This window comes from Dreissena polymorpha, chromosome 4 (assembly GCF_020536995.1).
Source record: "Dreissena polymorpha isolate Duluth1 chromosome 4, UMN_Dpol_1.0, whole genome shotgun sequence".
Lineage (NCBI taxonomy): Eukaryota > Metazoa > Mollusca > Bivalvia > Myida > Dreissenidae > Dreissena > Dreissena polymorpha.
The window spans coordinates 136,700,905-136,713,612 of record NC_068358.1 but is presented as its reverse complement, the minus strand read 5'-3'; the positions used below and the strand labels follow the sequence as shown (position 1 = coordinate 136,713,612).

At 36.0% G+C, this 12,708-nt stretch overlaps 1 protein-coding gene across 3 annotated transcripts in view; it reads right to left on the bottom strand.

Moving 5' to 3' along the window:
- Nucleotides 1–12,708, bottom strand: part of LOC127876765 (ETS translocation variant 5-like) — a 109,061-nt gene that overhangs the window by 20,313 nt on the left and 76,040 nt on the right. For all 3 annotated transcript variants that reach the window (XM_052422232.1, XM_052422231.1, XM_052422230.1), the window contains 3 exons: nucleotides 12,222–12,356; nucleotides 9,310–9,390; nucleotides 5,902–6,030 (listed from right to left, as the gene is read on the bottom strand). In XM_052422232.1, the coding sequence (XP_052278192.1) occupies nucleotides 5,902–6,030; nucleotides 9,310–9,390; nucleotides 12,222–12,356 (345 nt within the window). The remainder of the gene's footprint in view (nucleotides 1–5,901; nucleotides 6,031–9,309; nucleotides 9,391–12,221; nucleotides 12,357–12,708) is intronic.

Below are 12,708 nucleotides of genomic sequence, written 5' to 3'. Positions count from 1 at the left end.
CGGCAATATTATTGTGGTTTGCCAATCATCGATTTTTAATATGTTTTCAACATTTGCATGATAAGGACCAATTTTGATAAAATTAATTAGAAATATTTATCCATTTTGACCAGTTTATTAAGCATGAGCACAATAATTCACTATACTATAATTATGCAATTAAATAAGATTCGAGTATTGCCGGCTGACCTATATGCACTCGTTTATTTTCATGTTTCTTGTGTTTTTCTATTCTGTAAATATAGACATCTGAGTAAAAATATCACATAAAGCAAAATAAGCCACGAAATCTGGCGCAACACCCCGTACTTGATTTGCTTGTGATGTAGCTAAGAACTGCGCAGAAAAAAGGCATCCGCTACTTTTTATCTCATAGAGATAACTTTTGATCGTTCATAAACATCGTCCACAATCAACGCCGTATATCTTTTTTAAAGATATTTCTTGTCACAATTAATGTTCTTTTTTTCTAGAAAATTCTGATCTTATAGAAAACATAATTATGACCAGACAAATTGTCATGCTTTAAAGAGCAGACAAGACAGTTTCCTGGCAACCAAAATGACTTCATAGCAACCTGCATGTACAAATTGAGAATCAGTTTAGTGTTTGTGGAAACTGTGAGCTTCCTATTTAAACTATCTGAAAGTACAAGTCATTACCATGGTTTGCTTTTTTTATTACTAAGATATTAATGTTTTGCACGCTTTTACAACAACAGTAGAAATAAAAAGATATAATTGTGTGTTGTTGTTTTTCTGTTTTAATTTCACTCCTTGCGAAATAAAATTTATTTCTGATTAACTTTTTTCTGCTGTTTACTGATGAAAAAAAAACTGGACGTATACAAAAAGATAACCAACTAGAAAAATATTTTTTCTTCACCATGACATAAAAAACAAATAAACGCATTAAACCTTTTTTTGTAACTTTTTTAATAGAAGAGACCTTTTACGATAATCAATAATAAGACACAGTTTTCTCTGAACTCTTTACTGGATTGCTATTATTCATGCAAACCGAAGAATTCATGACCAGGCCTAATGAAGAACATCCTAGTAATAATGGTCCATGAATGAACTTCTGAATAATAATGGCCATGCCTCATTAATTAACACCCAAATAATAATGGCCATTCCTCATGAATGAACACCCCAGTAATAATGGCCATGCCTCATTAACAAACACCTCAATAATAATGGCCATGCCTCATAAATGAAAACCCTTGTAAAAATGGCCATGCCTCATTAATAAACACCCCAATAATAATGGCCATGCCTCATTAATAAACACCCCAATAATAAGTGCAATGCCTTATTAATAAACACCCCAATAATAAACGCCATGCCTCATGAATGAACACCCCAATAATAATGGCCTTGCCTCATTAATAAACACCCCAATAATAATGGCCATGCATCATAAATAAACATTCCAATAATAATGGCCATGCATCATAAATAAACATTCCAATAATAATGGTCATGCCTCATGAATGAAAACCCCAATAATAATGGCCATGCCTAATTAATGATCACCCCAGTAATAATGGCCATGCCTCATAAATGAAAAACCCAGTAATAATGGCAATGGCTCATTAATAAACACACAAGTAATAATGGCCATGCCTCATGAATAAACATCCCAATTATAATGACCATGCTTCATGAATGAAAACCCCAATAATAATGGCCATGCCTCATGAATGAACACCCACATAATAATGGCCATACCTCATGAATGAACACCGAACGAATAATGGCATCTTTGCCATCATCTACAACTATAGAAACTGTACCATGTGACAATGTGAAGATGTTGACTATCCAACCTTGGACCACCCAGAAGCCTGCTCATCTTCTACATTGTATTGCAGTCCATAACCTTAACTTTTTGTTAGCACTGTCATCCATCCCCCTTCATCTTTTAAGAGGCCTGTTTTTCCCAACATTGAGTGCTATTATCATCCCCAGAAAATGCTTTATAGAAAGATAATCTGTAAAATTGTTATAATTATCATCCTATACAGCAAAACCTAAAAATATTGAGGAGTACTTAACCTAACAAAATCATTAGGAATCAAAGTGTCAATAACAAAACAAAAATGTTCCCTTTATCCAAGAATGTCTGGATGGTGGCAAACTGTTTCATTGCTAGTACTAAAGGAGTCAGTTACCCTCACATCAAACAGTTTCCATGATGACAAAATGAGATGTAACATACTTTCTATTAAAAATAAACAACAGGTCTGTTGATATTGAAATATAAGGACAACAATTCTGCAAAAAGAATTCCTGTAAAGTCTCACAAGCCTGGTGAAGAGTTCCTCATTTTCCAGCAGAACTAAGGCATGTCTCAGATACTTGTAATTCAGCACTAAGGCTAGATTACCAAAACATTGCCTGCAATAAGCACCCATTCATCTAGTCTTCTTTGAAAATTAAGCCTGAAAAAATACCTATTCACCTAGTTTTCTTTGACCAGCAGTATATGATACCTCCTTTAATACTACAACAATTAATTACTGTCCATTACATGGCTTGTGAACTAAGTTGAGAGACAAAAATAATTTTCAACGAAAGCATACTTTCTAATCTTGATTTTTTTCTTTACTTCCACCCCAAAAACAAACACTTAACAGGGCAACAATCTTTCAACAAGAGCTGTCCCAATAAGAAGACTTATGCCCCTTATAAACGCATGATAGAAGTTATGAGCTTTTTTCGAAACCTAAACGCAGATTTCGTAACCTAAACACAGACCCTAAGTTCAAGGTCAAGGTCACAGGGGTCAAAATTTTTGTGCGTATGGAAAGGCCTTGTCCATATACACATGCATTCCAGATATTAAGGTTACATCTCAAGGGACATAGAAGTAATGAGCATTTTTCGAAACCTAAACGCGGACCCTAAGTTCAACGTCAAGGTCACAGGGGTAAAAATTTGTGTGCGTATGGACAGGCCTTGTCCATATACACATGCATACCAGATATGAAGGTTACATCTCAAGGGACATAAAAGTTATGAGCATTTTTCGAAACCTAAACGCAAAATGTGACGGAAAAACGGACAGACGGACGGACAGTCCGATCATTATATTCCCTACTATCGGGGGCATAAAAACCTAACAACATTATTATATGATAATAAGATTAGCATAACATTTTTAGGATCAATGACACAGCCAAATTATTGTTTCAAATGGACTGCTGTCATTTAGAATAAATATATTTTGTGCTATTAGCCATTCACTTCGATACCAATAAACAAGGAAGAGCTCATGTACACTTGATAAAAAAAACTTCACCCCAGATAATCAAGATGAAAAATCCATTATATGGGGTTAAGACTTCATGTAGAATAAAAATGAACTTTGTCTATGCCTAAGGATGTCTGTCTGCTAATGTCTTGCTCTACTAGATGCTTCCATTTCAGTTATATCTATTAAACGCAATCAATACTGCCTGTGGAATTTTCACTTCTTACTTAGTGAACTACATTTAAGACTTTTCTTCCAGATAAGCACAGACTGCTGACAGGTGTGTTCACAATTTCATACAAATAAATTTTCAATTCATTCAGAAATGACCTTAATGTAGTTTAATGGAAAGTTTATAGAGATAGTGGTGTCCCCAATTTAATTATTGCATCATACATTAATGAACTACTTATATGCCTTTAGCATATGTTCATAAGCGTTTTAGGTTTAAGCACGACGCGGACGGCGAACACAACGACGGACACGACACGACGAGCTGGCTATGACAATACCTCGGGTTTTCTCCGAAAACAGCAGAGCTAAAAATAATTTGCCATAATGCCACCCAAACAAGGTTGTTTCCCCGAGTATACGGCTTTAACCCATTTATGCCTAGTGGACTCTCCCATCCTTCTAAATTGGATCAACTTATTTCCAAAATTAGGGACGTCTAGTATATTTATTTCTATATTTAGAATATTTCTTATAGAAATTCCTTTAAGCAAACAACGCAGACCCTGATGAGACGCCGCATAATGCAGCGTCTCATCTGGGTCTATGCTGTTTGCCAAGCCTTTTTTCTAGACGCTAGGCATAAATGGGTTAATACCAACCCAGCATGAGGAATCTTAAAGAGCTGGCACATTTATTTGCTAGGTGGTTAGTTGACAACAGTAGGTGCCTTATCTCTGTGGACAGGCTTAAATGGCGCAGACATGTGAACATACACTCCCCTAGGCCTTGAAGAGATGGGGAAACTCACACATAACATACATCAACCTTTATGTAAAAGGCACATCCATTTAACCCTGGTTATTTCCAAACGTTTCTTCAAGAATTTATAAATAAAGGCATGGTTCAAAAAGCCTTTTTGAAGTCTTCAATGAATAATAGGCCTGTTGCATTATTTTTATCCGCATCAATTAAATCAATTGTATTATTTTGCCTTTTTGACATTGTTTGATAAAATCTGTTTGATCAGGAATTATTAAAGAGGGAAACACTTTTTTAAATTCAATTTCACATTTTGTAGTGACTGTGTAGTCTACATTCAAAAGACAAATGGGTATCCAATTTGAAACTATTCCATACAAAAGTGGTCACTTACCAGACATAAATAATAAAGAGCTGCGCCATGAGCGCATGATACGCCCGTCGTTCGCCAATGAAGTAGTAAGGTAATAAATAACCCTTTGAATCATTTTTTTACTTCAGTTTATTTGTATTTGAATACATGGTTTATTTTATAAGTACATGAGCATGGAGCCCCGTCTCCTTGACATTCAACAAAGTCCCATAACTGTGGAACAACAATTCAGAATTCCGTCAAAAACGAAAGGGGATCAGGGTTTATCAATATTAAGATTGTGTTGAAATTTGAAAAAATCCATCGAAGGATATTTGAGCTACGGTAGGACATTCAATGAAATAACGAAATTTTGACGAACAAAGTCCCATAACTCTGGAACGACAATTCAGAATTCCGTCAAAAACGAAAGGGGATCAGGGTTTATCAATATTAAGATTGTGTTGAAATTTGAAAAAAATCCATCGAAGGATATTTGAGCTACAGTAGGACATTCAATGAAATAACGAAATTTTGACGAACAAAGTCCCATAACTCTGGAACGACAATTCAGAATTCCGTCAAAAACGAAAGGGGATCAGGGTTTATCAATATTAAGATTGTGTTGAAATTTGAAAAAAATCCATCGAAGGATATTTGAGCTACAGTAGGACATTCAATGAAATCACGAAATTTTGACGAACAGAGTCCCATAACTCTGGAACGACAATTCAGAATTCCGTCAAAAACGAAAGGGGATCAGGGTTTATCAATATTAAGATTGTGTTGAAATTTGAAAAAAATCCATCGAAGGATATTTGAGCTACAGTAGGACATTCAATGAAATCACGAAATTTTGACGAACAAAGTCCCATAACTCTGGAACGACAATTCAGAATTCCGTCAAAAACGAAAGGGGATCAGGGTTTATCAATATTAAGATTGTGTTGAAATTTGAAAAAAATCCATCGAAGGATATTTGAGCTACAGTAAGACATTCAATGAAATCACGAAATTTTGACGAACAAAGTCCCATAACTCTGGAACGACAATTCAGAATTCCGTCAAAAACGAAAGGGGATCAGGGTTTATCAATATTAAGATTGTGTTAAAATTTGAAGAAAATCTGTCAAAGGATATTTGACGTAGCGTACGACATTAACAGACGGACGGACGGACAGACGGACGCGGGGTATACCATAATACGTCCCGTCATAGACGGGCGTATAAAAACCTTGAATTTATGTTAACATCTCTCCATGGCTAATGCAATTGGATTTTCACTTTGCTTATATCACGCAAGAGATAAGTTCCTAAAAGAAGGGCTGGTTTTCCCCTGATTTGCCCCTGCAACGTACCTGGTCTCATGGCAACGTGTGTGGCTGTGTTGAAGTGAGCAGGCAGGGGTTGGTGAGCAGGAGGGGGTTGGCAGAACGGAGCAACATAACGCTCCTTCGGTGAACTGTCTGTCTGTGACGCTAGGTATGCTGCACAAACAAAGGCACAGTTTATGCGTTGAACATACAAGAATGCTTATTTTTCATACAAGTTAAATATCATACAAGTTGAGCCTACACGAAAGTGCTATCTTCCAATCTGTCTTAAGCCATACATGATCTTCATGATAGTTATGTTGTAGATGTTTTGAATGAACATCAATCTGACAGTTCTGCAAATTTAGATTGCCTTAATATGGAACAAAATAATAGTATACCAAATGAAACATAATAGATTCCTGGACATTTTTGGAAAAAAAGCAATTTCAGGATTGGGATTTTATTCGTGTGAAAACTCCTCTAATTTGGAAAAAAAAAAAAAAAATTATAATATTTCAAATTAGAAAAACAAAATAGTATAAATTTGGTTATATACTTTTTTTCATGCAATTGAAATAAAATTGAGATATAAAAATCATAAGACTCTTCTTCCTTAAAAAAGAGTTTTTTTATAAAGAAATTGGGATTTTTTACATTAAATTGGGAATTTTTGTTGACTATTTTTTGGAATGGGTCGGTTAAACATACCGTATTTTTTACATCAGAATGAGGCCAGGCTTTATAAAATAATTTTAAGTCTTTATACTTATGAAAACAGCGCTAACAAACATCAATAACTGATCCACCTTCAACTGTCATAAGATGTGCCTGCAATAACCTTGCATGAACAGAAAATTAAACAAAAAAAAATGCCAGCCAAAATAGCATAAGATCAAAACGCTTGTTTCTTCTCATTAACACAAATACATTTGGTGGTTATAATTGCCTGTGCATTTTTTTTATAATAAGCTATTATTAGACGCTGCTCTATAAGTTACAGGATATCATTTGCACCAGCAGCTCTTGTGGCATGCAATACACGCCACAAAAACAGTGCTGCCTTGCTGTTTTGTCATTCAAAAACAGTCAGTGTTTCAACACTATTGAAACACTAGACTTGTTGCATTCCCCAAACAGGAAATTGTTTGGAGAGCAGTGTAAAGAAAAGGACCTGAGATACAAAAAACAATGCCCCACTTTTTTCAGCTATATCATGCAAAAAACCTTTGTGCACTAGACATAATATGTTGCAGCTCTACAAAATGTATTTGACAGGAGCATGTTTTGTTAAAGTCTACATTGAAATGCACAATAAACTAGTATTCTACTGTGGACCAGAAAGACAAATGGCCATAATTCTGCTAAAACTGGTCGCAGCTGAAAATCCTTCCTGAATGCATATCAAGGACAGTCAACAGTGAAAGTATGACCGAAAAATCTACTAAGTTGTTAACCCTTTGCATGCTGGGAAATTTGTAGTCTGCCAAAAATGTCGTCTGCTGAATTTCTAAAAAGAGCATTTTCTTTGTGTTTTTTTTTCAAAGAATAATATCAGAATAGCAAACAGTTTGGATCCTGATGAGACGCCACGTTCTGTGGCATCTCATCTGGATCCAAACTGTTTGCAAAGACCTTCAAAATTCGAAAGGGTTAAAGGAATTGTAAACACAACATTTTGGTAGAATATATAATGATAAAGTGGAAAGTCAGACAACTAGACATCTTGCTGCAAACAATTGTTGCAGCAGAAATTCTTTTCTTTAATATTATGTACGCAATGAGCTGCTCATTGAACCGTGAAAGTGAGATTGATATCCACTCAGTAGTTAGGGCTGGGTTGAAAACACACGCTTAACCCATTTATGCCTAGCGTCTAGAAAAAATCCATTTTCAATCAGCGAAGACCCAGATGAGACACCGCATGATGTGGCGTCTCATCCGGGTCTGCGCTGTTTGCCTAAAGGAATTTCTGTAAGAAATATTCTAAATATAGAAAATAAATATACTAGACATCGCTAATTTTTGAAATAAATTGATCCAATTTAGAAAGAAGGGAGAATCCACTAGGCATAAATGGGTTAAGGATGTACTGAAGTACGGACAAGAGCAATTCTTTATGCCTCTCAAACATGAAATATGCAGAGAACCATTCCTCATTTCTTGAGATATGCATAATCCTATTTAGACAAAATTTTATTCAAAATACAATAAGACTTTAGCTTCAGTCTAAGTCTGCTTTCAAAATGTAACATTCAAAGACAAGCTGACAAAGCAAGGGTCACTGTGTCTCAAGATTAAGTAGCTCAAGAGGAATGCCCTAAAAGCAATAAACACATCCTTAAAGCTTAATAGTATATTCAACATCATGATGTTAAGCCAGGTCCCTTGGTAATCTGGAAATAAAACTGCAGACAATAACTTCTTATTTTACAGCTTATAGGCAGGCATAAGGAACAACAATATGTTTCATGATTAAGAAACCTTGTATTACAAATAAAACATGGATGCTTATATAACAAAAGCAAGTTGCATAAGGAGAACTACATGTAAAGAGGCTCTGTTGATAAAGAAGTCTCAAAAATAAAAACTATTTTTGTAGAATTTCGCTTTGACAAATACTTAAAGCACTGACATAGCAAAAGATGATATTTACAAGTAGCTCAGTTGGAAGACTGCTGGATAGGAGATATTTACAAGTAGCTCAGTTGGAAGAGTGCTGGATAGGAGATATTTACAAGTAGCTCAGTTGGAAGAGTGCTGGATAGGAGATATTTACAAGTAGCTCAGTTGGAAGAGTGCTGGATAGGAGATATTTACAAGTAGCTCAGTTGGAAGAGTGCTGGACATGAGATATTTACAAGTAGCTCAGTTGGAAGAGTGCTGGATAGGAGATATTTACAAGTAGCTCAGTTTGAAGAGTGCTGGACTATCAATCTGCTGTTCACAGGTTCAATCCCCGGCCTGGCCACATAACTTGTGTGGGGTTTGGTCATGAACCCCGTTTACGGCCATTCTCTCCCTCGCCTCTGCTTCAAAAAACACTGATGTCAGTTACTGACATAAGTATAAGCACTTAGTACTGGTAAGCCAGCTAGACCAGGAAAAGTGTGAGTACCTACAGTTGCTATGGTCAGTTTTGAGCAGTGAATACACTTTTAGCATATTGACTGCTTGAAAATCTCACCTTACTAGTGACCTGAAAATCAATAGGGGTCATCTGCCAGTCATGATCAATGTACCTATGAAGTTTCATGATCCTAGGCCTATGCATTCTTGAGTTATCATCCGGAAACCATCTGGTGGACAGACCGACGGACGGACCTACCGACATGTGCAAAACAATATGCCCCCTCTTCTTCGAAGGGGGGCATAAAAATACCTTGTAAAAGTGTAATGACTACTATAGGTCGAAACAAACACACAGCAAAACTAGAATTTGTTAGCTGTTACCTTGCAGTCTGAGCTTGTCGTCAGATGACTCCAGATCACTGGACACACCACTGTCACTGTCTGCCGGACTGGGTGGTAACACTGCAGAGAAAATGGGGAGACTATATGAGCCTTGGGCTAGGAAAACTGGGCTAAATGTATGTGCGTAAGGTGTTGTCCCAGATTAGCCTCTCCTGACTGCCCAGGCTAATCAGGGATGATACTTTCTACTTTTATGGAACTTTTTTTAACCCTTAAAGCACTGGAGCTGAATTTTAAAGGCCTTTGCAAACAGTTTGGATCCAGATGAGACGCCACAGAACGTGGCGTCTCATCTGGATCCAAACTGTTTGCTATTCTGATAGTATTCTTTGAAAAAAAATGAAGAAAATGCTTATTTTACAAATTCAGCAGACGACATTTTAGCAGACGACAAATTTCCCAGCATGCAAAGGGTTAAAAGGAAGCCTCTTCAGAACAAAAAATCTAATCTAGGAAGGTAGTCCCTGATTAGCATGTGTAAACTGCACAGGATAATCTGAGGCAATACTTTACAAACATGCACTAAGCCCTGTTTTCCTAGAACAAGGCAGATATGTAATATTTACTTTGTAAGGTACTATGCGAGGTTACTCTGCACCAATGTTGCATCCTCGGACCACCCAAGGTGTCCCTGCACCCCTGCTTTATTTACCTTCAAGCTCATCGAAAGTTGCAATGTTTTTGTTAATCATAGCTGCATTTGTTTATTTGACAACTTATTGAAGCTTTCAAAATCAGTTTGTAAAATAAAGTTGTGTTTTGTTCAGCAATCATTAACATGGTTATTGGCTGTTGTAAAGCTTTTAGAAGACTAGAATTTTATATCAACATCATTTTGTATAACTCTCGAGAAAAAGAAGGGAAAGAGATATAATACACACTATGAACACCAGAAAACTAGTAAAATTTCAATGTTTTCCATAATTACACAATCTGCAACAATCTCAAGAACTGAAAAGCCTGAACAAGTGGCTGCTGCTAGGATTTTATTCTTAGTAAATTAAATTATCTCCAGCATCTCGTCTGGCATTTAAATATGGAAACAGTTCAGCCAGTTCTGCTGTTTCAAACATCTGGGTTGAAACTGAAAAGATTGAAATGTATAGCAGTTTTTTTTTAACTTTCAAAATACAGGTTTGCAGTTTCAAGAGGGAGCTTATCAAATACATTAATCTAATTCCTCCACTGGCTTATTTCCGCATTCCAAAGTATTTCAGAATTTTCATTGCATGAGAAAATATGAGGTCTTTTTTTATTGACCTCTTTTTCTTTCAAATGTCTTGAAAACACACAGGTGTCTGGGGTAGTGTAGATTGTAGATATTTAAATGAGCAAGTAAAACTTATGTTAATGAGATTCACTTTATGAAAGACTGTGCATTTTCTTGATAATTTTTTAATGATAATAGTTTGTTACTTTATTTGTTATTATCATAAACCAATTGCTAAATTTTTTAAAATAAGAACATAAGGAACTGCCCGTTTCCGAGTACCTTAAAAGAACTGCCCCTGCAGAACAAAAGCAGGTTGTTTGCTTCAATAAAAAACCTTTAACAATCGAATTACGCAATATCAGTTGTCAATATTTTTATCTTTAAACCCAGTGTTTACAATGTACTTGCCCAAACGCAAAATTTATCAGTCACAGGACAAATAATTTGAGGTCATATTTCAAATATATTGCGCACACTACGTATATTATTTCCTGGTATTGAAAAAGATTTGAAGTATAATGAAATATGATAAGAGCTATAACACTTATCTGCCGTATCTTGATATGTTAAGTGCTAAACTGGCTTATCCTTTATTGTAGAGAGATCACAATGAGCTAGTCAAGCAATCACTCGCTACACAAAGCAAACTTGTCTAGATTCTTGTTATTTGACCTTGTAAAGCGGAACAGGAAACTTAATGCGTAGGCTTTGAGAAAAAAAAAAAAAATAGTCTGCATTTGCAAACCGGAAAAAAATGTCAACAATTTTTTTGCATAAAAATGTTCATGCTAATGTGAAACTGAAAAAGTAATTGAAGCCAACTGTAGTACAAACACTTACAAAAAGCCAAACCTTTAAAAGATTTGCCATTGTAAATAAACCCATTTATCTTCTTCCTGCCTGTGCAATAGTGCATGTTTTTGTACTTAAAATTTAATGATTTGTTTAACAATCCCTTATACTTCACTTACCGGTAAACAAAATGTCAAGATGTATTTTAATTATATGAAAGTCTGAAATTTATGGCTTGAATAGATTTCTATACATAGAATTCGTTAAAAGCATTCATAATGTTAAAACAATACTTTGTAATAACATGGCTTCTGAATTGTAGATCTAGGGCCTATGTGATCAGTGTTTTTTTGGTATTTTTTCTTTGTTTTTGTTAGAAATGATAGAACACCCTGCATTTAAACAAAGACACCATTAACAAGAGATGTGTTTGTCAGAAACACAATGCCCCCTACTGTGCCGCTTTGATACATGTTTCTTTTTACCTTTGACCTTGAAGGATGACCTTGACCTTTCATACCTCAAAATGTGCAGCTCCATGAGATACACATGCATGCCAAATATCAAGTTGCTATGTGAAGGGACATAGAACTTATGAGCATTTTTCGAAACCTAAACGCAAAGTGAGACGGACGGACGGTCCGATCACTATATGCCCTCCTTTAACACCCATACACTATCCAATACACTTTCACCGAAAACACTTGACATTCATCACTTAAACCCTAACATCCCAAATAACTGAACAAACTGTCAATCAAATATCTAATTTGTGTTATGCAGGACAATAGTTGTACACCAGCTTCAACACAGTCCACCTAGGTCACAACACTGGAGAAGATTGCAGACTGTGTATACATGCGAATGATGAATTCCAGGGCCCTACCGTTAGTCTGTTGCTGCTGCAGAATGCCCTGCAGAAAAGTCTTGCTCTCCGCGCCCGCGCTCGGTGACTCCATACACAGCAGGGCCTCAGCTGCAACCTGTCGCCCATGACGCTGTTGCTGCTCACATGTCTCCACTGAAACAGATAACAATGATTAGACTTAAATACAGGTTGGGAGGGGGTCCTATTGGCGATTAAACAGCAATTTAAAGGGTTCTCAATAAGAGCCGGCTGCCGGCAAAATCGGCCGTTTGAATCAGATTTTGGCCGTTTGAAAATCGCTCAGATTCAGAAAATCGGCAATTGCATTTTCGAAATTGGTGTCTTTTCGATAAATTTGCTCCTGTTTGCTATTAAGCAAAGATGTCGCTTGATTATTTCTCTTAACGCATTACAACAACAACAACAATGAAAAGGCGCAAATTGGAATATGTCAAAAAGCAGTAAATATTTTGATGTTCTTTTCATCACATGGTGAGTTTTTGTT